The sequence below is a fragment of the Delphinapterus leucas genome, chromosome 2 (genome assembly GCF_059928025.1).
Source record: "Delphinapterus leucas isolate spDelLeu-1000000601 "Yukka" chromosome 2, BTC_Dleu_Yukka2, whole genome shotgun sequence".
Lineage (NCBI taxonomy): Eukaryota > Metazoa > Chordata > Mammalia > Artiodactyla > Monodontidae > Delphinapterus > Delphinapterus leucas.
Window position 1 is genome coordinate 106,001,147 of NC_143130.1, and position 27,763 is coordinate 106,028,909.

The following is a 27,763-nucleotide window of genomic DNA, read 5'->3' on the forward strand; positions in this document are numbered from 1 at the left end:
TAGCACATTGCGGGTGTTCCTTTGTGTGGCTGATTCCTGCACAAGGCGGTTCCATTTGGGCTCTTTGATGGGCTATATCTCCTGACTGTCTGCCCATTTCCTATAAGAAAAGCATTTATTTCATACAAATTCCATAATTCTCAAATTCAGTTTAGTTATTCCACCAACCAGTCCCAATGAATGTAGTTTTATACTATGCAGAGAGTTACCTTTGGGAATGAGACTACTCTATTAGAATTTCTACTGCAAGTTAAACTGTTCTGCCAAGAAAACCTTACAGAATACCTTAATACCATAATAACCATACTTCTGTATAACTGAAATGACTTATATGGCTTCAATTTCCTTCTCAACACATTTCCTGGCAAAAGTACCATAAAAAATATGACATGGGTCATGTGACCCACACGCTTATTGACCACACCCTTACTGATTGCCTGGGAAATCCCACTGCATTTAAGCATGTCCTTCTCACTGATGGAGTGAGAGTGAACTACTGGGTCCCATTATGCCATGCTTTTTGTATACAGTTATGTGAGACACTGTTGCCTGGAAGACCCTCTTCATATCCCGTTATCCAATCCACTCAGCATACACCACTCAGAGTACAATGTATCACAATGTTACAATGTGTGTCACCATAACTAGACTCAAGATGCTGGATTATAGAACATGTTTTGCAAAAACTTGGTATTTTCTCCCAGCCATTAGTGTGATATTGTTTAGTAATAAATGCTTAGTTGAATAAATTCTCTACATAATAACTAGAATAATTTCATTAAAACACAAATTGTATCATGTCTTTTCTGTGCTTGTACCACTCTGATGGCTTCCCACTGCACTGAAAAATATTCCAAACTCCTTGAGAGGACATGAAAGTAGTCTTTTTACTTCTCCAATATCATCTCTCACCATTCTCTGCCTCACAGTCAAAGCTGTAACCACATTGGTCTTTTACTTCTTGGAACAAGTCAAGGTCTTTCTGAACATAGATCTTTACACCTGTCATTTCCTCTGCCTAGAATGTTCATCACCTCTCTTTTCTCATGGTTGGCTCTTTTTCATCTTTCAGATCTTAGCTTAAATGCCATTTCCTCAAAGAGGTCCTCCTTGTCTAACCAATCTGAAGACAGTCTCTCCTATAACTCTCTAACAGCATCGTCTTTCATGGCATTTGTCATGATCTGTAATTAAAATTTGTTTATATTTTTGTTTTCTATTCTCACTAGACTCAGCAACATAAAAGAGTGATTATATGTTTTATTTATGATTATAAACCTAGTACTTAGCACATAATAGGTGCTCAGTAAATATCTGTCAAATGAATGGATAATAAGTTATCCCCATTTCATTGTTTTTTTTTTTTTTTTTTTTTTTTGCAGTACGCGGGCCTCTCACTGCTGCGGCCTCTCCCGTTGCGGAGCACAGGCTCCGGACGCGCAGGCTCAGCGGCCATGGCTCACGGGCCCAGCCACTCCGCGGCACGTGGGATCCTCCCGGACTGGGGCATGAACCCGTGTTCCCTGCATCGGCAGGTGGACGCCCAACCACTGCGCCACCGGGGAAGCCCGGCTGTAGTATTTTTTGAAGAATTCTTCAGAGGAGGCTGGACAAAACCCAGGAAAACTTAGAAAATCTGTAGCAGGTAAAGGGAGACTTGCTTCTCTTCCACCTTTGAGTTGAGGACAGACTTGCTCATTCTTAAACTGGAGGTCAAGGTCCAGGCCTAACAGCGTCACTGTCTTGACTAGATCATCCTCAGTTCTTTCTAAAGTCCAATTCTGTTGTCTGACTTACTGGACCACAGTAAAACAAAAGTAGTTGCTTTTTTAAAAATTAGCTTACCTTTGACCCAAGAATCACTAATTTTTATAAGAAACGTATATATTATATAGAGTCCCAAGATCTTAGCTCTTAAGGGGAGTTTACCTAATCTATTTTTTTTTTAATAGAGAAAACAAGGCACAGAGAAGTAAAGCAACTGGCTCAAGTTCACAGAGAACTGGAGAGCTGGAGTAATAGCTGGGTCTAGAGCTTGGGCCTCTTGACTTTTGGTCCAGTGTTTCTCTACCACCCCTCTGACCTGAATTTTTATGGTGACTGGCATAACTGAAGTATTAAGTAAAATGTGTCTCAGTGACCTCTCTCTTCCTCTCCTAGGTGTCCTGGGCTGGCTTGGGTGGGCATCTGTGGGGAGCCTCTCTTCTCTAGCTTGCCTCGATGTACAGCCTTCCACCCAAGCAAGCTGTCCTCTTGGTTTCTTGGGCACTATCATCCTACGTTACCTTCTTCCCATCACTGATGACTACAGGTTCTTTATTTTGTCCTTCAAGATCAGGCTTTCTGTCAGACAAATGAATCAACTCCACACTGGTTATGAAAAAAGGATAGAGAAAACTTTTCTGTTCCATCACCCTTTCTTCTCAAGTATTTTCTAGGCCTCATTATGCTGTTTTTCTGAAGACAATGGCTTTTTTGTTGTTTATATCAGAGGGAAGTCTAATGGCAGTGTCAAATCAGAGAACTAGCAAAGCAGATCTACGGCAAAGAAGGTATTCTGGGAGGGAGAGAAGTCTTTTAGTTATCATTTAAGTTAAACTCATGGTATCTAGTGCTTGGATTAATATTTATAGTAACATCATAATGTAGCTATGGATTGATTTTACTATTTAGAAATTCTTCTTACGGTGTTCACTTAAGGTTTTTGCTCCAAAAAACTACTTTAAATGTTTGATGATTTACATCTATTATCTTTGTAATTTATTAAGCTCTAAAAGGATTGCAAAAGTGAAAGCTGAAGAACCAAAAATGGAGCCAGGGTTTATTTTAAAATCAATATGAAAAATTTCACCTGCACAGATATAAAAGCGTGTGCAGATTGAGCACTAGGTCTGAAACGAAGACTGTTCCCTCATCAGAGGATATGGATATACATTTTTTTTTTTTTTTGCGGTACGCGGGCGTCTCACTGTTATGGCCTCTCCTGTCGCGGAGCACAGGCTCCGGACGCGCAGGCTCAGCGACCATGGCTCATGGGCCCAGCCGCTCCGTGGCATGTGGGATCTTCCCGGACCGGGGCACGAACCCGTGTACCCGGCATCGGCAGGCGGACCCTCAACCACTGCGCCACCAGGGAACCCCTGGATATACATTTTTAACTAAACTTTTTCCATCACAATATTTTTTTTTTCTATTTCTGTGGAGCCTCAGGAAAAAATGTTCTGAAAAATGGACATGTGTTCAACTGCAGTAGAAATCTGGTGTTAGTTTATGTCAAAAATATGGTTCACACATCAAAAAATCTAGTGTCTACTGCATACATTTCAGAAAAACAGAAGAAAATAAGAGCAGAAACAGTAAATCTAAAACGTCTATGAAACTCACCCTGGGTTGTTTCTGACGCTCTCAGCACCTCCGAAGAGACCTGAATTATCAGTCTGGTAGTTTCAATAACATGAGTATTATTTTCTGATAGGAAGAAGAGTTTACCGAGAGTGGGCAGGGGCGAGCTCGGCGGCACGAGCCGCACGAATGAGAGAAACGTGCCCCTCGCGAGGCGTCGCGCGCGCCCGGGACAGGGGGCCAATGAGAACGCTGGGAGGGCTCGAGACCCGGCCCTGAGGGCGCCGGCCGCGCGCCGGCTCGAAGACAAGCGTCGCCGGGCGGGAGCGCGCGGAGCGGGGCGGGCGTGGAGCGTGCGGAGGCCGCGCGCTGCCTCTCAGAGGCCGGACGGCGCTGCGGAGAGGCGGCGACGGCAGCGGTAACTGGAACTGCGTCGGGGTTGAGGCCCTGGGACGCCGTTGAACTCCGCATCCAGAAAGACCAAGATGGAAGAAGAAAGGTCAGAGGCATTGACTAACCTGGAAACAGGGACCTCTTTGGAACTTTGCTTTCATCCACAGTAGCTTTTAAAAGTATCATCGAGTGGAAGTGATTTCCTCGTCTTATTTTGCTTATTGGGAAGAACATGGCTTCAGGGATTTTATGTTTCCCTTTAGTTTTGCATGAACTCCATAGGAAAAGGAGCCCTTAAAGGGTTTGGGAGTAACAAGAAGAGACTGAAGACAGACAGGCTTGTGCGCGCTGTTTTCCCTCCCCTTCAAAGAAAAGGATTTACAACGCAACCTTGTAACAGCTGCTGCCCAGTTTTAACCACCAAGAGAAAGTAAATAAATAAATAAATAAATAAAAAGAGAAAGTAAATAATTAAACCACCATTAAAAAAAGAAATAATTTATTTTTAAGTTCGACAAATCAAATAACCCCATTTACCTTGATTTTTTCATAAGGAAGTTCAGAGCCCTCGAAGTTCCCTTGGGTCTTATTCACAGTTTTTGGTAATAATTCACAGCAGATATATTTGGTGGTATTTTACCAGAGGTACTTCAGCATTTCTGCAAAATCACACCTTTGTACATATGTTATTATCATGTTGTTCAATATGTAGAGCATATAGCTCTGCACTAAGATTTTCTAGAATTGGTTCTCAGTAAACTGAAGATGTGGTGTAGGAATGATATCTTTTTTGCACTTTGTCAGGCTGTACTGATGGTTAGAAGGGATTAAAAGCCACTACCGATCACGTTTGCAGGCATGCTAGTTTACCAGGACACGTCTAACGCAAAACTTGACCTAATTATTCAGAACCAGTGTAACTGAAGCATCCTGTTTCCTTTGCAGCACACTCTCTAGGTGTAAATTTTGTCTTGCCAGTTTCAGATGGATTATCCCACCTTCAAGTACTAAAGGGAAATCTGTAGAGAAAGAAAGCAGCTGGGAAGGGCAGCTGCAGTGTTAGTGTTGCTCTACCTGACTTATATAGGCCTTATGGGAACTTTTAAGCAATGACATCAGCTTTCCCTAGTCCCTAGTTAGAAAAAGTTAATTCTTTGGGAATCGAAGTTACAGGCTTCGCAATCATCACTTAAGGGCATTTAATGGGAAAGCGGTACTTCAACATCTAAATCTTTAGGATGTGTTTATATGTGATTAAATGAACAACTATTTAGCGATTACTATGTGCTAAGTATTAGGTGAGGGGCTTTCCTGTTTTTATCTAATCCATATAAAAACACATTGCTGAGGGATGGGCAATGGAGTTAAAAATTTAATCTGCTGTCTGCCAGCGAGGTCAAGTGTTTGGACTCTAGAGTCACATTGCTTGAGTATAGATTCCAACGTCCTAGGTGTGTAAATTTGGGTAAGTTATTTAACCTCTGGGCCTCAGTTTTCTCATCCATTAAATGTGAATAAAAATGGTAACTTTTTTTAGAGCTCTTGAAATCTTTGCAAAGCGTGTGGAGCTTCGTAAATGTGTTATCTACATGAGTATAATTATGTAATACGCAATTCAAAGAAACAAATGCAAAAGCCACCACTAATTGCCAGTCACCTTTTTTTCCATCACGTATTCATTACTTTATATAACAATGAAAAATCAGAACCTTTTGCTCTAATTCCCATTTTGCTTTCTCTGCTTAGATATAGAGTTTGATAGTTTAAATGGGTAAAAGAAGAATCCAAAGGAGAGGGGTTAAGGTTATTACACTTTGATTTTCAAGACTGAATAGTTTTGTGGGATGGTTAGGCTATCCAAACTAAGGTGTATGGAACTAGAAGTAAGCTTTTAGCTGACTCTCCATGCAACAGTGTCTGGAAGACAGGATGGTAACAGAGGGAAAGTATCAGAAGTGACCAAAAATTCTTACTCCCAAGGACTTGTGGCTTGTGCTCCTTTTCCCCAGTTTTCTTGTTGGATTCATTATCACTGATCAGGGGCCAGACTTGACTATATTGGAAAATCTGGTCTTTCAGAACTTACAGATATTGCTACTTGGCTAACATGGGACTTGTACTGTCACACTGGCAATCAGGGTACACATTAGGAAGAGGGATATGCTGACCATACTAATTCTCTAAACATCTGGAATTGAGATACTTTATTACAGGCATAATACACCAAGGGCAATATAGAAAATGATGTTCAATTGATTATAGGCCAAATACCATCACCACTGGCATTCGTAAAATGCAAGGTTGAGAAATTAATCTTTGAACAATTTCTATACATTCCCCCTTCCTCTTGTAACCCTCTCCCCTGGCCCACTACTTTCCTCTGACTGTACACAGAATGCCATATAGGTGACTCAGGCTTTCCCTCCCTGGAAGTCCCTGATGCTCCAAAATTGTGTGTTCCTCTTTCCTCCATAGCATAAATGAAAACAATTGTTTAAACTTGAATAGCCTTTTAGCGTTTGAAAAACTCTTTCACCCTTACTGTTTTATTCGGTCTTTATGATACCTCTGCGAGGTAGGGAGCATTATAGAAAACTTGGTGTTAAGTGATTTTCACAGAGTTTACACGTCAGGTAAGCACCTGAACCAGGGCTTGAACTCAGGTAATCTGCTGCTGGATCCAGTACTTATTCTCTTAACTTCACTTGGATGCTGCCATTTATAGAAGAGCATAGCTTTTGATCTTAACCACCTATAGAAGATGCACACTTAAAAGTGTTGCTTGGGATTTGCCTGGTGGAACAGTGGTTAAGAATCTGCCTGCCAATGCAGGGGACACAGGTTCAAGCCCTGGTCAGGGTAGATCCCACATGCCGCGGAGCAACTAAGCCTGTGCACCACAACTAGTGAGCCTGCGCTCTAGAGCCTGCGAGCCACAACTACTGAGCCCATGCACCTAGAGCCCGTGCTCCGCAACAAGAGAAGCCATCGCAATAAGAAGCCTGCATACCACAACAAAGAGTAGCCCCCACTCGCCACAACTAGGGAAAGCCTGCGCGCAGCAACAAAGACCCAATGCAGCCAAAAACAAATAAATAAACAAATTTTTTTAAAAAGTGTTGCTTGTTCGAATTTGAAAAAACAAAAACAAAAACAAAAACCCAACCAACCAAAGGAAAAATAAACCTCAAAGAAACAGAGAACAGATTGGTGGTTGCTATAAGGATGGGGTGGGGAGTGGGCAAAATGTGTGAAAAGGGTCAAAAGGTACAAACTTCCCGCTATAAAATAAATGTCATGGGGCTTCCCTGGTGGCGCAGTGGTTGAGAGTCCGCCTGCCGATGCAGGGGACACGGGTTCGTGCCCCGGTCCGGGAAGATCCCACGTGCCGCAGAGCGGCTGGGCCCGTGAGCCATGGCCGCTGAGCCTCCGCGTCTGGAGCCTGTGCTCCGCAACGGGAGAGGCCACAACAGTGAGAGGCCCGCGTACAGCAAAAAAAAAAAAAAAAAAAAAATCTATAACTAACACTGTATGTATACATTTTGTAATTTAATACATCCAAGAGAGATCCACAAGTTCAGCTACTTGAGTTAATTTTGCTCCTGCTAATGACTGGTTTTAAAGGGAGTTTAGAGTAGCTATTGCGTAACTAGCTTGGTATTTTTTCTTTTCAATATTTAAAGTAAGATTATTTTAAAAACATGTCAATTCAGAATTTTGTATGAGAGTGTCCAAACGATCTGTTCCAGACATGAAGGCATTTTGAATAACAGAAGTACAATCATGAGATCCTTTAATTGAGAAGTGTAACAAAGTGGAATAATATGCGGAGAAATTAATATTTTATGATTAGTCAACTAACAGGTAGACAAAGTTTGAGTGTTTTAGATTGGAGAACAATTTGTACTGTATGTAGTACCATCTGATTTAAATGGAGATTCCGGAGCAAGATCTGAAGATGCTTCAACAAATTTAGCCAAGGCTGTAATTACTTTGAGACAAGGAGTGTAAGTTTTGTTGAACTTTAAGGGGTAGGCCATGATAGGCAATGGGTCTTTGTTGTTTGCCATGTAATTATTAGTAATATCCTTAGGCATGGCTTTCCTTTTACATTCATACACAAGGAAAAGTTTATTACAATCAGTGGTGAACTTATGATCAGCTGTCTTATGGAGGTGTATGATGTCACCTGCAATATATTGCCTTTAGAGCTGGGTGCACAGAATATAGGGGCTTCTTGTGGCTCCTTTAGGATCCCAATTGAGTTAATGGGAAAAATATAAATTCACAGGTTTGATAACCTAATAACCAAACTCTGGCACATATTTTGGCCTTTCTGAACAGAGGTGGGCTGTCAAAACTAATAGAGAAGAGAAGGGGACCTCTGTGACAGGACTCCATGTCTGCAAGCTTCATTCTAGTCTTCTGCAAAGGGAGATTATCTTTTCTCCTGCTATTAGGTCCCAAGATAGGTAACTGGACAGATGTTGTGGTGAATAATTATATTGATGGCTATATCAATATATAGGTGGAAGAAGCTGCAGTAATTAGTCTAAAGAGATTTGCCTTCTTATCATAAAGTGATTTATTTCTACCTTAGGTGAAAGAAAAGCATACATAGGTGTAAGGATACATGATCATTACATCTTAGGTTGTTTCCATAATCCATTATATGTAGTATTTTAAAATAAGTTCCATCACAGACGCAACAACTAAACACAGCAGTTGGTCGAATCATCAATCTCCCTTTCAATAACAAATTTACCTCGTGTTCATTTTCAGATGTAATTGCTATCAGTTGAAGTGCTGGTTAATGCAAAAGGAAGTCTGGGTTGAGTGAGAGTCTCACCTAGTCCACAGAGAAGCTGACATGACCCACATCAACTTGCTCCTCCAGGAAACCGCTGTTTCCTGTTGTGGGGCAGCAGCAACACATAGCTCAGCAATTCTTCCCTCACCCTGTCAGGCTCACCTCACCTTGCAGAGCCTTGAAATTGAAGAAGACACTTTCCATCTAGAGGAAGACCTCAAACATGCTTCTCTCCAGCCTTCTGAAGGTGGTCATGGCTTCATTGTGGCTAGGTAAGGATGGCCCCAGTGGGACTCTACCCCTCTAGGACCTAAGGACTGGGGAAACAGGTGGTTATGGGCACCCTGGGAAGAAGGGGCAGTAGAGTGTAAAATAGAATTTCTTTGTTCCACAGTACTTATTCTTAAACTTCTGATTCTGCTTTTTTTTCCTTTAGGATCCAGTATTGCCCAGAAGGTAACTCAAGACCAACCAGTAATATTAGTGCAGGAGAAGGAGGTTGTGACCCTGGGTTGCATATATGACACAAATGATTTCACTTATAGTCTATACTGGTACAAGCAGCCCAGCAGTGGGGCGATGATTCTCCTTATTCGTCAGGACTCTTATAACCAGCAAAATGCAACAGAAGGTCGCTACTCACTGAATTTCCAGAAGGCAAACAAATCCATCAAACTTGCCATCTCAGCTTCACAGCTGGAGGACTCTGCAGTGTATTTCTGTGCACTGAGTGAGCCCACAGTGAGAGGCGTGTTGGAGGCAGGTATACCACAACCCAGGGCTCTGCTTGATACATCTGCTTGCTATAGGGACCAGGGCAGGGAATTGCCTTCACAGACAGGAAGTGGCTAGGGCTGTGGCAGCACAGGTGTAGGGTTAGAGGGAAAACACTCCTTCTAAGAACATATTTCTCTGGGTTCGTAGACCATGTCTAGAGCTATCATTCATCAAAAACAGCCTTACCCCTGAAAATTTGGGTTCAAATTTTTTATTGAAGACAAAAAATAGCCACATAAAATCCTTGCCATTTAGTGATTAGAATGAGCTAGAAGAATTGACTAAGGAAATTCAGAGACATCTGATTCAAAAATTAGTAAAAATATGCGTGAATTTTTGGATTTTCAATTAGTTCATGAAATATTTATTGAATATATATTATATTACAGGTATTGTTTTGAATAAGGAAGGTTGTGAAATCTTTTTGTGATTTTCCTCTTTTTGAATATTATGCAGTTTTACACCATTTAATGAACTCATTTATTTTAGTTTTGTTAGCTGAGTTAATGGTACACTTGTTTACTTCCTAAGGTGCCTGATATGTCACAAACTTTGTGCTAATCCTCGTTCCATCTTATTAACACCTCTAGCATGGAATAGCTCAATTACCATAATGTAAGCTTTACCTGCCTCCCATCAGTCTTATCCACAAAAAGATCAATAATTAGTGGTTCTTAAAAGGACACTGTGAGAAGCAGAGTATGAATTATCTTGTTTCTCTGCTCTTGCCCTTCACTGCACCACTCCTTCAAAAGTATTTTTGCCATCATGTGGCACATTTTGGACACCTCCAGGCCCTCTTTTTCAATCAGTGTTACACAATCCCAAATACTCCTTCCCTTAAATTTCCTCCTTCTACCTCGAATCCCATTTTCTCAGTGTCTTAAAATTTGAATGGTAATGGGTGGTTGCTAAGTGATCTTGTATCATAACTGCCTCTTCTATTTGCATTTCGAAAGCAGTTGTGGAGTAGAAACCTTAAAAGGAATGTCTTACATTCCCTTCATTAAGTAGTGCTGGAAAAATCGGACAGCTACGTGTAAAAGGATGAAATTAGAACAGTCTCTAACACCATACATGAAAATAAAGATCTAAATCTAAGACCAAATAATATAAAACTCTTAGAGGAAAACATAGGCAGAACACTCTCTGACATAAATCACAGCAAGATCTTTTTTGGTCCACCTCCTAGAGTAATGAAAATAAAACCAAAAATGTACAAGTGGGACCTAATGAAACTTAAAAGCTTTTGCACAGCAAAGGAAACCATAAACAAAATGAAAAGACAAGCCACAGAATGGGAGAAAATATTTGCCAATGAATGCACAAACAAGGGCTTAATCTCCAATACATACAAACAGCTCATGCAGCTCAATGTCAAAAAACCAAACCACCCGGTCAAAAAAATGGGTGGAAGATCTCAATAGACATTTCTCCAAAGAAGACATACACATGGCCAAGAGGCACATGAAAAGATGCTCAACATCATTAATTATTAGGGAAATGCAGATCAAAACTACAATGAGGGGGGCTTCCCTGGTGGGGCAGTGGTTGAGAGTCCGCCTGCCGATGCAGGGGACACAGGTTCGTGCCCCAGTCCGGGAAGATCCCACATGCCGTGGAGCGGCTGGGACTGTGAGCCATGGCCGCTGAGCCTGTGCGTCCGGAGCCTGTGCTCCACAACGGGGGAGGCCACAACAGTGAGGGGCCCATGTACCGCAAAAAACAAAACAAAACAAAACAAAAACTACAATGAGGTATCACCTCACACTGACCAGAATGGCCTTCATCCAAAAATCTACAAACAATAAATGCTGTTGAGGGTGTGGAGAAAAGGGAACCCTCCTACACTGCTGGTGGGAATGTAAATTGATACAGCTACTATGGAGAACAGTATAGAGGTTCCTTAAAAAACTAAAACTATCATATGATCCAGCAATCTCACTTCTGGGCATATACCCAGAGAACACCATAAATCAAGAAGACATATGCACCCCAGTGTTCATTGCAGCTCTATTTACAACAGCCTGGACACGGAAGCAACCTAAATGTTCACCAATGGAGGAATGGATAAAGAAGATGTGGTACATATATACAATGGAACGTTACTCAGCCATAAAAATGAATGAAATAATGCCATTTGCAGCAACATGGATGGACCTAGAGATTACCATACTGAGTGAAGTAAGTCAGACAGAGAAAGGCAAATACCATATGATGTTGCTTATATGTTCAATCTAAAAAAAATGGTACAAATGAACCTATTTACAAAACAGAAGTAGAATCACAGATGTAGAAAAGAAACTTATGGTTACCAAGGGGGAAATGGGGAGGAGGGATAAATTGGAAGATTGGGATTGACATATAACACTACTATATATAAAATAGATAACTAATAAGAACCTACTGTATAGCACAGGGAACTCTACTGAATACCTACATGGGAATACAATCTAAAAAAGAGTGTAATGAGTTACATGGGAATAGAATCTAAAAAAGAGTGGATATATGTACATGTATAACTGATTCACTCTGCTGTACAGCAGAAACTAACACAACATTGTAAATCTACTATACTCCAATAAAAATCAATTTTAAAAGTCTTAAAAATTTTTAACTCAAAAAATCTTACCTTCCTTTTTTTTGCGTTACGCGGGCCTCTCACTGTTGTGGCCTCTCCCGTTGCGGAGCACAGGCTCTGGACGCACAGGCTCAGCGGCCATGGCTCACGGGCCCAGCCGCTCCGCGACATGTGAGATCTTCCCGGACCGGGTCACGAACCCGTGTCCCCTGCATCGGAAGGCGGACTCTCAACCACTGCGCCACCAGGGAAGCCCTACTCCCTGATCTTTGATGACCATCTCGGTCTAGGACACTGATCACAAATGAAACCTTATAAACTGGCATCAGACTGGCTGCAACAAAACCATCTGGGAGCTTTAAAAACTTACACACTTGTGGGAATTCCCTGGCAGTCCAGTGGTTAGGACTCCGCACTTTCACTGCTGAGGGCCCGGATTCAATCCCTGGGTGGGGACCTAAGAGCCTACAAGCTGTGCAGCAGGGCCAAGGGAAAAAAAATATTACACAGTTGTGGGTCTCAATCCTGGAATGTATGATTCATGAAGTTAGTTGTGGGATCCCAGAATCTGTAATTTTAAATCACTTACACATTGATTCTATTATCAGCTGTTGTATGAATATCAGCTATGTCTTTAATAATTTGAAAAGCTGGGAAAAAAGAGAGTCCTAACTCATGCTCGAGGCTTTTGAAACAAATCCACATCTTTAGAGTTCCTAACCCAGTGGAGGAAAATTATTCGATTAAAGTTTGGCAATAAAATATGGCCGATGGATGGTAACAGAAAGCATCCTTGAGGTTATTCACTAAGAGTATAAGATTAGTACTTGTCTGATTCACATAGGCCAACCCTTTTATCTTGGAGTCAAGAAAATAGTAGGAGAATAAGACATTGATCTCAGACCATTCTATAAGGATTTGATCATTTCAATTATGATTTTGTTTTCACATTTTAATGATTCTGAAATTCAGGATTCTTTGACTATTGATAAGATAGTGTGGCTTTTTCCTCTGGAAAGATTTTATTAAAAAGATATTATTTTGGGACCGATAAAATATTATATTTCAAGTAGTAGTGATTCCTCAATCAGTGACCCTTGATTCATTATTTTGGTTTGGTATAACAAATATTCAGTGAGCATGTAATACATGTCAGTCACTGTTGCTCTATAAATTGGGGTACAATGCTGAAACACAGAGATTCACTCAGTACTGATTTGGCTTCCTCTGTAATCAACCTCAGATTCTTTTCGGACACTCAGTGGATTATAGGCTGGCCCACCATGGATACCTGAGAATATAAAGTACTATAGAAAGTGCTTAAGAAAACTGATATCTTCTCAGCTGCAGAAATACCTGGGATGCTCTGTTAAAGAACTTCCATGTCAGGCAGGGTCCTAAGAGCAAAACAGACCTGAGAAGTTATGACAGCTCTTGATCAGATTTCCAAGCACCGCCTGAAGACTGGCATGTACCTCATGAATGAAGTCAAGGATAACAGTTTTCTGACTTGAGGAGACCAGGAAACGTGCATCCCATTTCAGTGTCTGTCCACCAGGGGGTGCAGTTTCCTAACACAAACACATTTCCTGTCTGAAACTAGGCTTAGGTTTATCACTTCACTGTGACTTCAATATTTCTTCATGTGAAGAGTCAAGGACATTATTCAGGAGACACTCTAGAGATGAACTCTTCTCCAGGCTTAGTGACTGTGATACTCTTAGTGCTTGGTAAGCAAAATGCCTCTAAAAATTTGGATTCTTTCTTCTGTTATGTCAACAAAACCTTTCATCATAATTTTATCCCAGAGCTTTATGCCCAAGATGATACAGAACTCTTTTATTTTCCCCCAGGACAAACCCGTGAAGACTCAGTGACCCAGATGGATGGCCAAATGACTCTTCCAGAAGGGGCTGCCTTGACCATAAATTGCACTTATTCAGCCACTGGGTACCCCATTACTTTCTGGTATGTTCAATATCCTGGAGAAGGTCCACAGGTCCTTCTGAAAGCCATGAAGGACAATGAGAAGGGAACCAATAAGGAGTCTGAAGCCACATACCACAAAGAATCAAAATCCTTCCACTTGGAGAAAGCCTCAGTCCAAGATTCAGATTCGGCTGTGTACTACTGTGCTCTGAGTGACACAGTGATGGGAACCGCAGGGCAGCTGAGCACAAACTCTTTGAGTGGCAACAAGGGGCCTGGAGACTGAGTGTCTCTCCATTTGATCCACTCTGTGGCACAGTCTATGGTGGTTTGTCCCTCAGTCTCTGGTTGATACAAAACTCATACAAATTTCTAGAGAATAAGAACAAGAAGTGAATATTCCCCATGCCCAGCTCTTCATTAGTGATTTTGAAAAAAGAGTCTGACATCAGTAGTTCCTCATCCAGGGCCAAAGTAATTTCAAGGTAAAGTCACATAAACAATGAGACTTGGGGCCAATGTAAGAAGAAACAAGAAGCACTTGGATGTGTGCTGTACCCCTGTGGAAGGGTTTAGAAACCAGAAGCATTAATTACACTTGAATAATTAGGGTGGATGGTGCTGTGTGTGTTTGTGTGTTTTGAGGGCATTCAGGGAGTGAAGGCTGAAAATAGGAAGACTGAAAATAAATAAGCAGCAGACTACCCATGTTCTCTACCAGTGCCTCTATAACAAGCAGTGATCATTTCCCAAACCCAGCAGAAAATTGGAAGTTAGCCATTGATGAATTGAGCAACAGCACATATAAGTAAGTAAGCCAAAATAATTAAAAATTTAAAATGTAATAATTAACTATTCACTTCAAGGAAAAAATTATTATTCAAGAAAGTAGCATACTCAGTCTATATGATTCAACTAAATTTTCTTCTAGGTAAGTTTTACCACCAATAGTCATGATTAGGCAGAATATCTATTTTCCCCAAACCTTGTGTATTACTAAGGTTCTGGACTGTTGCTTATCAGTTAGGCTTTTTAAAAAAAATTTAATAATTTAAAATTCATGAATGAGATGGAGCTTCGTTTCATTTCAAAGTCATTTATATATTTTTGTGTAAATTGTCTATTCATATATCTTCCCATCTCCTACTGTGTTATAGTCATTTAAATATAGATTTTAAAGGACATTCTCTATGTTAAGAAAGTTGTCATAAGACTGTCACATATATGTGTCTTTTAAAAAAGTTTAATATAACCTTTTTGACTTTGTTTATGGTCTTGATTGTTTGGCAGGCAGAATTTTAAAAATAGTATGTAGTAAATTTTGGAAAAATTTCTTTTATGGATTCTGAGTTATATCTTATGCTTAAAAATCTGTAGTACTCTAAAATGATAAAATTTTATCTCATATTTTCTTTAGTTTTTCTCAGATTAATTTTGTCTTTAAATCTTTAAATTTGCGTGTGTGTGTGTGTGTGTGTGTGTGTGTGTGTGTATGTGTAGAGAGGTTGAGGTTTAAGGCTTTGTATTTTTCTTAATTTTTGTTTGTTAGTTTATTTTGAGGCAGCTTTCCAGGCTCAACATTTTGAATGACTCATTTTTCTGCCACTAGAAATTATGCAATTTTGAATTCAGGGAGGCTTAACTTCTGTGTGTGTAAACTTTTTACAATATTTTGGAGGGCAGTTTTTTTAAGCATATAATATGAATCAAATCACAAATAATAATTTGGAGTCTTCTGTTCCATTGGCCTGTAAGTCTGTTTTTAGTCCAGTACCATACTGTTTTGATTACAAAAGCTTTGTATTATTATTATTTTTTTATTTGCGGTACGCGGGCCTCTCACTGTTGTGGCATCTCCCATTGCGGAGCACAGGCTCTGGACGCACAGGCCCAGCGGCCATGGCTCACGGGCCCAGCCGCTCCACAGCATGTGGGATCTTCCTGGAAAGGGGCATGATCCCGTGTCCCCTGCATCGGCTGGTGGACTCTCAACCACTGCGCCACCAGGGAAGCCCTGTATTATATTTTGAAATCAGGAAGTGAAATGCCTCCCACTTTGTTCTACTTGCTCAAGATTACTTTGGCTATTTGGGGTCCTCTGCGATTCCATATGAATTTTAGGATTGTAAAACATGTCACTGGGATTTTGATACGCATTGCACCGAATCTGTAGATTTTGTGCAAAAGCTTTTAAGTTTAATTAGGTCCAATTTGTTTATTTTTGTTTTTATTTTCATTACTCTAGGAGGTGGGTCATAAAAGATCTTGCTGTGATTTATGTCAAAGAGTACTTTTCCTATGTTTTCTTCTAAGAGATTCAATAAATAAACAATGCATTGAGTGAGATATTCTTTCTATGTGAGAGCTTCCTTGTAAATGAATTCTTGATCACTGTCAAACTATGTGTCCTGATTTTTGGCTAGGGAAATTGTGTCACTGACTCTGATAATTTTTTCAGACTATATTTTCCCCAGATGAAGCCCTTATTTTTCTCTGAGGTATCCTTTCCCTTTCTTTACTCCTTCCTGACATGTCTGATTACTGGGGCACTTTAAGTGGAGGCAATGTTGTGAGGGTGGAAAGCCTAGATATTTCTATACCTGTGATCAGCAATGTAGCAGACAGTAGGGCACTGGTCCCAGCAGCAATGCCAGTACCTTGCTGAAAAACTAGAAGGAAATCTCTGTGCTCTCCAATCTCCTTGTACTCCTCTTCGTTAAGGACAGCTGGGACTCAGCCTACCTGTTACTTTCTTCTCAGCTATTTGGGGGCTAGAGGAAAGGCTTTCCCCAAAATATTAGTTTCCTTCTTACATGTCCATTGATCTGTACATGCCAAGCTTTCTCTGCAACCTATTGTTTTCTGCTCTTCATCCTGGAGTTCCCTGCTACTGACCCCAGATTTCTATATGAGCCTCAATGGGATACCTCACTTAAGCTCTGTTGGCACAGCATGGCTGGCTTCCACAGAAGCTCCTTGGCTAAGCACAGGGGATCAGGGACATTTTAAATCTACCATCTTTCTAGAATTGCCTTATTCTTAGGTCAAAAAAACCTGTACAACTAAAATTCTAAAGGGCCGTTCCTGGTGTGAGGAAGGTCACAATCAATGATGATGAATGGAAAATACCTTGATATGGTAATGTTTACACATTTCATTAACATACTTGTACAGAAGCTTAAATTTCTGTGAAGGCTGATCTATCAATATTTTCCCTTATTCTTTCTGACTCTCATGTTTAGAAAATTCATGACCATCCGAAATTGATTAAAATATGCTTTCATTTTATTTAAAATATTAATTATCTCTATTTGGAATTTATTTCATAGCTGATGTTAAGGTATGCATCCAAATTTAGTTGCTGATCTCTAGATGACTCTCCATTCATGAAGACAGATTTTACTGAATATACCATCTTTTCCCTATTTTTTGATAACTAAATTTCCATAAATAATTTGTATGTTTGGACTTTCTATTATGTTCCGTCGATATCTCTATCTGGACCTTTCTGGTAACATGCTTCTTCACTTAGTACAGCGTTACACTTTGTCTTACTAACTGTGGAGGAAATCCCTCACCATTCTGTTTCAGAACTGAAGGCCTCCTGAAGCCCGAGATTATCTGCAGTATCAGATAGGGCCTCTAGAGGAAGATGCTACACAACTTGAACTCGATAGAAAGCCAGAAAGCAGCCAGCCCTTTGAGGAAGAGTTTTTACTTTGCATGCCAGTGTAAACTCACTCACTGCTCTGTCAGGGTGTCCATGTGGCTGAACTGTTTCCAGGAAAAACCTGCAGAAAGGAGCTTCCTGTTTCCTCACAGCTCAGACATGAAGCCCACCCTCATCTCAGTGCTCGTGATGATATTCACACTCAGTGAGTAAATCTCTTTTTATTCTATCTTTCTCTGGTCTTCTGATTTAGAATCAGTTTAACGAACTATTCTCCTCTGTCTGCAAGACAATCCCTGATCCAGAACTGGTGTTACAGGAGGAACAAGAGCCCAGACAGTGACTCAGCCTGAGGACCACATCTCCGTCTTTGAAGGGTCCCCAGTGCAGGTGAAGTGCAACTACTCATATTCTGGGAGTCCTGTGCTCTTCTGGTATGTACACTACCCCAAACAACAGCTCCAGTTACTCCTGAGACACACCTCAAGAGAGAGTATCAGAGGTTTCACGGCTGACCTCAACAAGGGTGAGGCATCCTTCCATCTGAAAAAACTATCAGCTCAAGAGGAAGACTCAGCGGTGTATTACTGTGCTCTGAGGGACACAGTAACTGGTTTTACAAAGGAAGCAGAGCACAAACCCCTTAAGAGTTACTGAAAATATTTCTCAGTTCCCTATTTGGCCACAGTGGGGCATTCTCTCTCTAGAGACTGACACTGAGTTTATCTCTGAGATACAGTTGCCATCAGTTGTCAGTTAGCTATAGATTAATCTCAAAAATTTGTTCAAGGAAATTCTCATTACCTACAATGCCTAAATTAATTTTTAAAATAGTAAGTGTATTTATTCTATAGATTAGTACCTGGAAAAATACTTTTGAAATAAAACTATGTGATGGCATAAAAATCCTTTTCTTGGCCCAGAGGGGCTCCCCAGGCTTAAGTGGTGCAGTCCCTCCTCTCTATCTCTTCTGCCGTAGCATCCACCCCCACCTGTGCTCATCACCACGTACTGAAGCACAGTTCCTGAAAAGGAGGATACTGTTTCCCGACATGTGATTGCTGATCTTTCTACAGCTAATGCCTTTCCTCTCATGCACTTCATGGACCCATACTACCCAAATCAAGTGCAATCAGGAGAAACATCACAGCAATTTGAACAAGGAAAGTTTAATATAAAGAATTATTAACTAATAACAGGGAGTTATTTACTAATGAGTAAAAAGAACTCTAAAGAACATAAGAATAGCATAGGTAGGGAGATGCTGTTATCTCTAGGACTAAGCCAGAGTTCCGAGGAAACTAACACGTTGTAATTTGTACCCCCTTCTCCTACCAAGCCAATGACTCAGGCTTCATTGGGGGAGTGTGTGGCTGCAGCCTGCTGGATGGGGAAGTTTGCTGAGGTGCCAGAGAACAAGGTTGACAGGCAGAAGAACACCTCCCAGGGTTCCAACACAATTTATAGGAAGCTGGCAAGGGAGTGCTGCTGAATTTGCTTGGGTGCTTGTGAAACCTGCCAAGAAACCACCTGGGGGGCTGTCATTAAATGTTGTTGGAGGTGAGCATCACTGGTGTCCCACAGGATGGCCAAGCACTGAAGGAACAAGAAGTGTGGAAGGGCTTCCCTGGTGGCGCAGTGGTTGAGAGTCCGCCTGCCGATGCAGGGGACCCGGGTTTGTGCCCGTTCCGGGAAGATCCCACATGCCGCGGAGCGGCTGGGCCCGTGAGCCATGGCCGCTGAGCCTGCGCGTCCAGAGCCTGTGCTCCGCAGTGGGAGGGGCCACAGCAGTAAGAAGCCCGCCCACCGCAAAACAAAAACAGAAACGAAAACAAAAATGAAGTGTGGAAAATATGTCAGGACCTAGAAGAGATGCTGCTTCTTCCTGCAGTGTCCTTCCCGTTCCCTCTACTGACAAAGCTTAACATCATGCCAGCTGGCAAAGGAGAAATGTTTACAAGGTCCATGTCCAGAGTCACCCTCTGAATCCATGAAGGGTGGATTTATAATTGAAAGGCAATAAATTGATAAGTGGCATGCCCCATCTTTCTGGTTACTGATCTTTCCTACACACCCCTCCATACACATTTGAACTTCCAAACAACGGTGAAATGACTCTATGTTTCTATCTAACAAGCTAAAGCTGTCCTTTGAACAAGTGAAGACGTTCTCATCATTTCCCCCAAATGAGGAGACCCATAATCCCAGCAGTCACTACGGATCACTGGCTGTATTAATTACTTCTAAAATTCAGAGGAAATTTCATTGAAAATGCTGTTAGACTAAATTGTAAACTTAATCTCTGACGATCTGCATATAAAATGATTATGGTGAGGAGAAAGAAGAGAATGGCAATGTATACAAAGGAAGACACATGTAAAGAGCAAAAAGAAAATATAGAAAACTGCTACATTCTTTGATTCCCAATTTGGTCACGATACTGCAATTGACATGGACGGCTTCCTTCTTTTATTACACAGTTTATATTTTCCCTGCCCTCAGCCATAACCTCAGTGGATTAGGTTACTTCCCTAGTGGTGTGATCCAAATTTTCATTCTCAAAGGGTCCGAGTACTCAAAAATCTTGTCTTTTTATTGCTTGCTGTAATTTAACATTAACGTTTAGTATCAGGCATGGAAGTTCCCAGAGGCTCCCCTAGGAAATCTCCTGGGTTCCAGACATAGTCCTCTTTATATCTGTTGTGTAGCAGCTACCTAATTCCTCCTTGGTAATTGGTATCAATCACTCCAGTCAGTAGAGTAACCTCATTTTCTATTCGTTGCTGTGAGACATATGTAGCCCAAATGGCCACATGGCTGTCTTATCTTCCAATTCAGTGAAATTATTGCTGTGTCCCCTGGTGAAAGCCTTCCTCCTTTTAGAGAGTAAGACTTCCAAACCAATACAGCTCAAAGTTACAAACATTGGGAGCAAAAATACTGCTAGTAGGTTACTGGTAATAATCGTGAGAGCGTCCACTCCCAGAGCCACTTCCTTGATTCCTGGACTCATGCATTCTGGGTATGGGGGAGAAAACATCATATAATACTCTCTGCTATAAACCATATATTGCATCATATAAGACAGAATCCCATCTCTTTACAGAGTTGTTTTCCAACTGATGCTATAACGGAATCAATAAGCCATTCTACATTTCAACAGGCCAGCCACTTCTGGGTGATGGGGTATGAGGTAAGATAAATAATCCCATGGGCATGTGCCCACTGCTATAATCTTTTGCAGTGAGAATAGTTTCTTCCTCAGAAGAAATACTGTGGGCAATCCCTTGATGAAATTAGGCATTCTGTGAGTTTATAAGGATGATGCTGGCAGAGTACAATGAGCAAGGAAGACAAATCCATATGCAAGCACATGTGTCTACTCCTGTGAGAACAAATCTCAGTCATCTCCATCATGGAAGATGTCTAATGCAATCCACTCGTCATCAGGTGTCTGGGCAGTCTCTCTGGGGAATGACACCATATTAGGGGCTCAGCATTAGTCTCTGAGTTTGGCAGATTAGTCACTGAGCAACAGCATTAGCTAGGTCAAGCTTGGTAAGGGGAAATCAATGTTTTTGACTTCATGAATATCTTCCATTCCTGCTAGCAAGGCCACTTTGCTCATGGGATCATTGACCAAGTATTGGGGTGGCTGGGGAAAGATGTTGACACATCCATAGAGTGCATTTTTTTGTCCATTATTAAAAGCTTCCATTTCCCTTCGCCAGTATCCACATAGTGCATAATTATCTTGACAGTCTGTGCCCATTCTGAGAGGTCCATCCAGATACCTCTTTCCTAGATTTCCTTGGCACTAATCTTCCGATCTTGTTCCTTCCAAGTTTCTTACTAGAAAAATCATTAGCAGCTGCCCAAGAATCACTGTAGATCAGTACCTCTGGCCATCCCTCAGTCTAGAGAACATGAATAACCAAAAGGTATCTCCTGATGATGTGCAGGGATTGTCCTTCGTCTTCATCCTTCAGTGGGCTATAGTGCTAGTTTTGTGTGGTAACAAAATAATGTGCAAATCCATATGAAAAATAGGCTTGATTTTCTTGTTCCTTAGTTAACTGATTATAAGGAACTCCCTAGAAGGTTATAGGCACGGTTAAGGGAGAGTATACAAAAAAGAAGAGTTTGTGTCAAAGGAATCTGAGGTGCTTACTCATTCAGCATCCCTGGATCTTCTGGGGATGCCTGAGCCCAGTCTCTTATATATCATTTCCACTTGATGATAGATTGCTGCTGGGCATGATCAACAGTGCAGGTACGTAGTTGGACAACACTTGGTTCATGACGGAAGTTCAGGCTGCATGGTCACTAAGTTAGTTTGTTCCTAAGTTAGATATTCAGACTTTGCCATGGTCATTTAGCAAGTCAGAAGCTGTTTCTTAAAAGGAGAGCCGATATTTAAAGAAAAGGGAATATATTCCCCCCAGCCCCCAATACTAGTGGAGTATGCTGCCATCTTCCTGTTGGTGTTTCCCATGTCTCCATCCTATTTGCCATGGAAACTCCAAGCATCATTTTTGGATCTGCTGGATCATGAGACCAAAGTGATGAAGCAGATAGCACTGAGATGTTCCTTCCTCTGCAATGTTTTGGAATAGTTTAAGAAGGATCAGTGTTAACTCTTCCTGAAATGTTGGGTAGACTGACTCAATAGCTTTTTTTTTTTGCGGTACGCAGGCCTCTCACTGTTGTGGCCTCTCCGGTTGCGGAGCACTGGCTGCGGACGCACAGGCCCAGCGGCCATGGCTCACGGGCCTAGCCGCTCCGCAGCATGTGGGATCCTCCCAGACAGGGGCACGAACCCGTGTCTCCTGCATTGGCAGGTGGACTCTCAACCACTGCTCCACTAGGGAAGCCCTCGATAGCTTTTGACTCCAGTTACTTGACCCTATTGGAGATGCTGAGGAAAACCCAATATTAATTAACTTATTCCTTTTTTACTTAATTCAGCCAGAGTCAGTTTCTGTTACTCACCAATAAGAACCCTGGCTTATATACAATCTCATTCCAGCATTAGGCAAATTAGGAAAAAAAAAAAAAAAAGAAAAGAAAGCTTATATATAAAATATCAGAAGTGATTGTAAGAAACCTAACAGTGCTCCTCAGAGGTATTCTGTAAATACCAGGCATCAGTATTCTTTCTTAATTGAGTTTTTACATGAATTAAGCTGCATCTGTTCTTACTCTAGGCTAGAACTGGAGTGTAATAAAGGCAGAGAATAGACTAGCTTTGTAATTTCTTCTGTATCAGCTCTAACACTTCACCTTCCACAGCCGGCTCTATTAGCAGGATGATGTTGCTACCACAAGATGGCAGTACCCTCTCTCCTCAGACTTGCTTGGTTTGAAATCAACATGTTGGTATTGAAAGCGCAGGATTGAGCTCCCTCTGATTGGCTGGGTAAGAAGCCTGAGTCTCTCTCTGGGATCCAGAGAGACTAGATAAATATACCCAGAAAAAAGAACTAGACTGAGGAACCTGGCTTCATTTCAGGCTCTGGAGCTGAGTCTCCTGTGATCCCAATAAGGAGGAAGGATGGAGAAACTCCTGACCGTGTCTTTGGTGATTCTGTGGCTTCAACTGGCCAGTGAGTTGGGGCTCTTGGCGATGGGAAGAGGGTGACCAAAGTTCCGAGCCCACAAGACAGAGGCGCAAAATCTTCTTGTTAATTGGGAAATGTACCCCCAAATTATGGAAGGAAATGCAAACACTAGAGAGTGAAAATGCAGTGACTCACTCCTGGCCTCTGGCCTTGTGTTTCTGCCTAGGGGTGAATAGCCAGCAAGGAGAAGAGAATCTTCAGGCCCTGAGCATCCAGGAGGGTGAAAATGCCACCATGAACTGCAGTTATAAAACTGCTATAGACACCTTACATTGGTACAGACAGGATTCAAGGAGAGGCTTTGCCCACCTGATTTTAATACGTTCAAATGAGAGAGAGAAGCGTAGTGGAAGACTACGAGTCACGTTTGACAACTCCATCAAAGGCAGTTCCCTGTCCATCACGGCTTCCCAGGCTGCAGACACTGCTATTTACCTCTGTGCTACGGATACACAGTGCTCACCAGGCAACTGCAGCCCCAACGCAAACCCTGCCAGAGCTGTCTCTTAGAAGCCGCAACAGTGTGTAGAGTTGGTGGTTATGTCTTCCCACAAAGGAGAGTCTACAAACAGCTGGCAACAGGAAAGGGAGGCCTGTCAAATTCCTGATGTTTTTGGCAGCATGTTAGACTAGGGTAAAGGCCATGAGATTTAGAACGGGAAACTGAAATACCAGCTTCAGCTCTGCCCATCCTGGCTCTGTGTCCTTAAGCACACCATCGGTGTAGCAGCCTTCAGTTTCCTCACTTTAAACAAAGGATTTGGACTGATGAGCCTAAAGACCTTTCAAGCTCTAATTTTACCAGGTCACTTGTGGAGGATGAGGAAGGACTTGTCAGTATTAGAAGGTCTCATCTGTTATATGTACAGCCTCCTCAAGACTTAGGTGGGGCTTTGAGATGCATGAGAGGATTTTTGCATTTCTCTAATTCCAACAGTAGATTCATCAGACATTAGAGTTAAAAAGGATCTTAGGACTCTTTCAACCAAACTTTTCATTTTAAAGCTGAGCAGTGAAAACGTTGTATAATAATAGATACAAAGATCTGAATCTTTGGAGTAGTAGAGACAAAGATCTGAATCTGATTCTCCCATTTATTAGTTGTGTGATTTCCAAGCTTCAATTTCTCCATTAAGGAGATGGGAATTTATCAGAGAGTCATAATCTTTCCCCATACAAGTGAGAGATGTTCTCAGCTACCAGGTCCTAAAATGTTGTGTTTTGAAAGTGGATACTTCTATTATCACATATATAACAGTTTTCCATCCATTTTATTCTTGCTTCTGGTAAGAATAGTTTTTTTGATACATTTTTGATGCTACTGAAAATGTGTTTGTGGAGAAAGCGCATTTGTACTTATGTGATGCTTGGTGGAAAAGGTGGGGGAGGGCAGGCGAAAGGTTGGTAGGACTGTGGATCCCACATTCCAGAGCTTCAACCACCAACATCACCTATATCAGAATCACCTACAGCACCTTGAAGATCTGGGTTATTAGGCACTTACTCAATCAGACTCTGATGCACTGATGCATTGCATTTTTTATTTTTATTTTTTTTTGCGGTTCGCGGGCCTCTCACTTTTGTGGCCTCTCCTGTCGCGGAGCACAGGCTCCGGACGCGCAGGCTCAGCGGCCATGGCTCACGGGCCCAGCCGCTCTGCGGCATGTGGGATCTTCCCAGACCGGGGCACGAACCCGTGTCCCCTGCCTCGGCAGGCGGACTCTCAACCACTGTGCCACCAGGGAAGCCCGATGCATTGTATTTTTAATGAACATCTTCTATATCAGTTAGAGACTGGGTCAGCTTCAACTTACAAAAACTTCAAATAATAATCTTTTCAACAAGGTGGAGTTTACTTTCCTCTCACGTAAAGAAGCTCTGTCATATGTATCATATGCAGTCCAGGGCTGGTATACTACCATCATCATGTTATAAAAACTCAAGGGGCTTCCTTGTAGCTCTCTGTCTCTTGTCCTTAAAGTGTCACTTTTGTTTATATACTTGGCAGAAACTGCTAGAGATCCATCCACTTTACACACATTCCAGGCAGAAAGAAAGAGAAGGTCAAGGGGCAAATGAGTACATGCTGGCCAAGTCAATCATTTCCAGAAAATCCACCCAACAGCTGCTACTTACATTTCAATGACCAGAGTGTTATTCCATGTCCCCACCTTTCTCCCGTCTGCAAAGGAGTCTGGGATGTCAGTATTTTTTCAGTCTCAGCATGTTGTCACTCACATCAAAACTGTGGTTCTATTAGTAAGAAATAGGAGAGAATGGACATTCTTTAGGCAAATAGCAATTTCTGCTATCCCCAGGGTATATTAAGACTCATATGGGGTGTTTTGCTTCATAGTTATTCATTTTTGAAATACTATATCCAGTCTATCTCCCAGTTCTGTTGACTTTGCTTCCTAAAGGTCTCCAGAAGATGTCACAAACCCCACACACTAATTCACCTCCACCATCCTAATTAAAAATCCATTTTAGTCCCTTGCTCCTCAGCATGTGACACACCCCATCATTCTTCAATGTAGTCCCCTGTACCACAGTGAGAATGATCTTGTCAGAGTGCAGATTTGAGCATGTCAATCACCTGGATCCCCATTTGCTCTTAGAATAAAGAGAAACTTCTTTTAAAATTTTTATTTATTTTATTTTTGGCTGCATTGTGTCTTCGTTGCTGCACGCGGGCTTTCTCTAGTTGTGGTAAGCCAGGGCTACTCTTCGTTGCGGTGCACAGGCTTCTCATTGTGGTGGCTTCTCTCGCTGTGGAGCACGGACTCTAGGTGCACAGGCTTCAGCAGTTGCAGCACGCATGCCAGGCTCAGTAGTTGGGGTACACAGGCCCTAGAGTGCATGGGCTTCAGCAGTCACAGTGTGTGGGCTCAGTAGTTGTGGCTCGTAGGCTCAAGAGCGCAGGCTCACTAGTTGTGGTGCACAGGCTTAGTTGCTCCACAGCATGTGGGATCTTCCTGGATCAGGGCTCAAACCCGTGTCCCCTGCATTGGCAGGAGGATTCTTAACCACTGTGCCACCAGGGAAGTCCCAAAACTTCTTAATATGACCTACAAAACCTTGCATAATTTAGGATCTTGTTACCTCTCCAACCTCATTTCACAATGTACTCCTAATCTCTCTCCCTCTCTGTCGCTCTCTCTCTTCAACAATACTGGTATTATTTAAGTTTCTTGTTTTAAAATTAATTAATTAATTTTGGGCTGCGTTGGGTCTTTGTTCCTGCGTGCGGGTTTTCTCTAGTTGTGGTGAGTGGGGGCTACTCGTTGTTGCAGTTCGCGGGCTTCTCATTGCGGTGGCTTCTCTTGTGGCAGAGCACGTGCTCTAGGCACGCGGGCTTCAGTAGCTGTGGCACGCAGGCTCAGTAGTTGTGGCACGTGGGCTCAGTAGTTGTGGCTCACGGGCTGTACAGTGCAGGCTCAGTAGTTGTGGTGCACAGGCTTAGTTGCTCCACGGCATGTGGGATCTTCCTTGACCAGGGCTTGAACCCATGTCCCCTGCATTGGCAGGCGGATTCTTAACCACTGTACCACCAGGGAAGTCCTTAAGTTTCTTAAAAGTACCTTTTTCCTACTCTATGACCCCTTCATAGCAACTGTAGGGGATTTCTTATTTATTTTCCTTTTCCTAAATTTTTTTCCTCCCTTCAAAAGAGTAAAAAAAACAGTAAATGCCTATTCATTCTTATACATCTGTCCAAGAGTCTGTAGCTGAAGGAAGCTCAGGTGGCATTTTTAGAATTATAGACCTCTGCATTTTCACATTTGCAGTTTCTCCTTTATTTCTTTGATTATTTGATTAAGACCTATTTTCACTACTACTTCTGTGAGTTCCTTAATTGTAGCGTCCATATCTGTGTGTCTCACCCTTGAAAACTCAGCATCAGTGTATCTTAGGCATTAGGATCATCTAATTTCCTTCTTCTTCTTTTCTATCCATTAATGTATTCTTTATTTTAAGTCTCCTCAAAAAGATATGATAATATTTATTAAAAAAAAGAAATCTTTGGAAGTTTATGGATACATTCTTCTGGCATAGCAGGGATTGGCAAAGCACAGCCCACAGGGCAGAGCAGCCTGCCACCTGTGTTTGTAAATAAAGTTTTATTGGAAAACAGGCATGTCCATTTATTTATGCATTGACCATGGATGCTTCGTGTTATAAGAGCACAGTTGAGTAGTCACGACAGAGACTATATGACTTCAAAACCTAAACTATTTGCTATTTGACCCTTCACAGAAAAACTGTTTGCCTACCTCTGGGGAGTAGGAATTACATGGGAATTTTTAGATTTGTAGTTTTTTGTTTGATAGCAACAAATTAAATAATAAAAGCATATTTCTAATCATCTGTATTGCTAACTTAGAAAACTCCCCTTAGTTTTGAGGCCTTTGTGTTCTTTATGTTATTTTTATCAAATGAAAGACAAATGGAATAACGGCACTTTACAAATAAAAGCATCTCAGTTCTTTAAATGGATAAAAGTGTTAAGAATATTGTTTAAACATTTAAAAAATTTTTACTGAAGTATAGTTGATTTACAGTGTTGTGTTAGTTTCAGGTGTACAGCAAAGTGATTCAGTTATACATACGTATCTATTCTTTTTCAGATTCTTTTCCAT

General features: G+C 41.6%; 1 protein-coding gene and 1 long non-coding RNA gene across 9 annotated transcripts in view; one reads left to right on the top strand and one right to left on the bottom strand.

The window, feature by feature from the left end:
• Positions 1-27,763, bottom strand: part of LOC115803651 (sal-like protein 2) — a 900,219-nt gene that overhangs the window by 51,170 nt on the left and 821,286 nt on the right. For all 8 annotated transcript variants that reach the window (XM_089905397.1, XM_089905393.1, XM_089905388.1 and 5 more), the window contains one exon: positions 1-25,376. In XM_089905397.1, coding sequence (XP_089761523.1) covers positions 1-97 — 97 coding nt within the window. In that variant the 5' untranslated portion in view covers positions 98-25,376. The remainder of the gene's footprint in view (positions 25,377-27,763) is intronic.
• On the top strand, positions 22,405-27,511 carry LOC149750237 (uncharacterized). The gene is made up of 2 exons (XR_016391647.1): positions 22,405-23,108; positions 23,290-27,511. It is a non-coding gene; the product is annotated as an uncharacterized LOC149750237 (long non-coding RNA).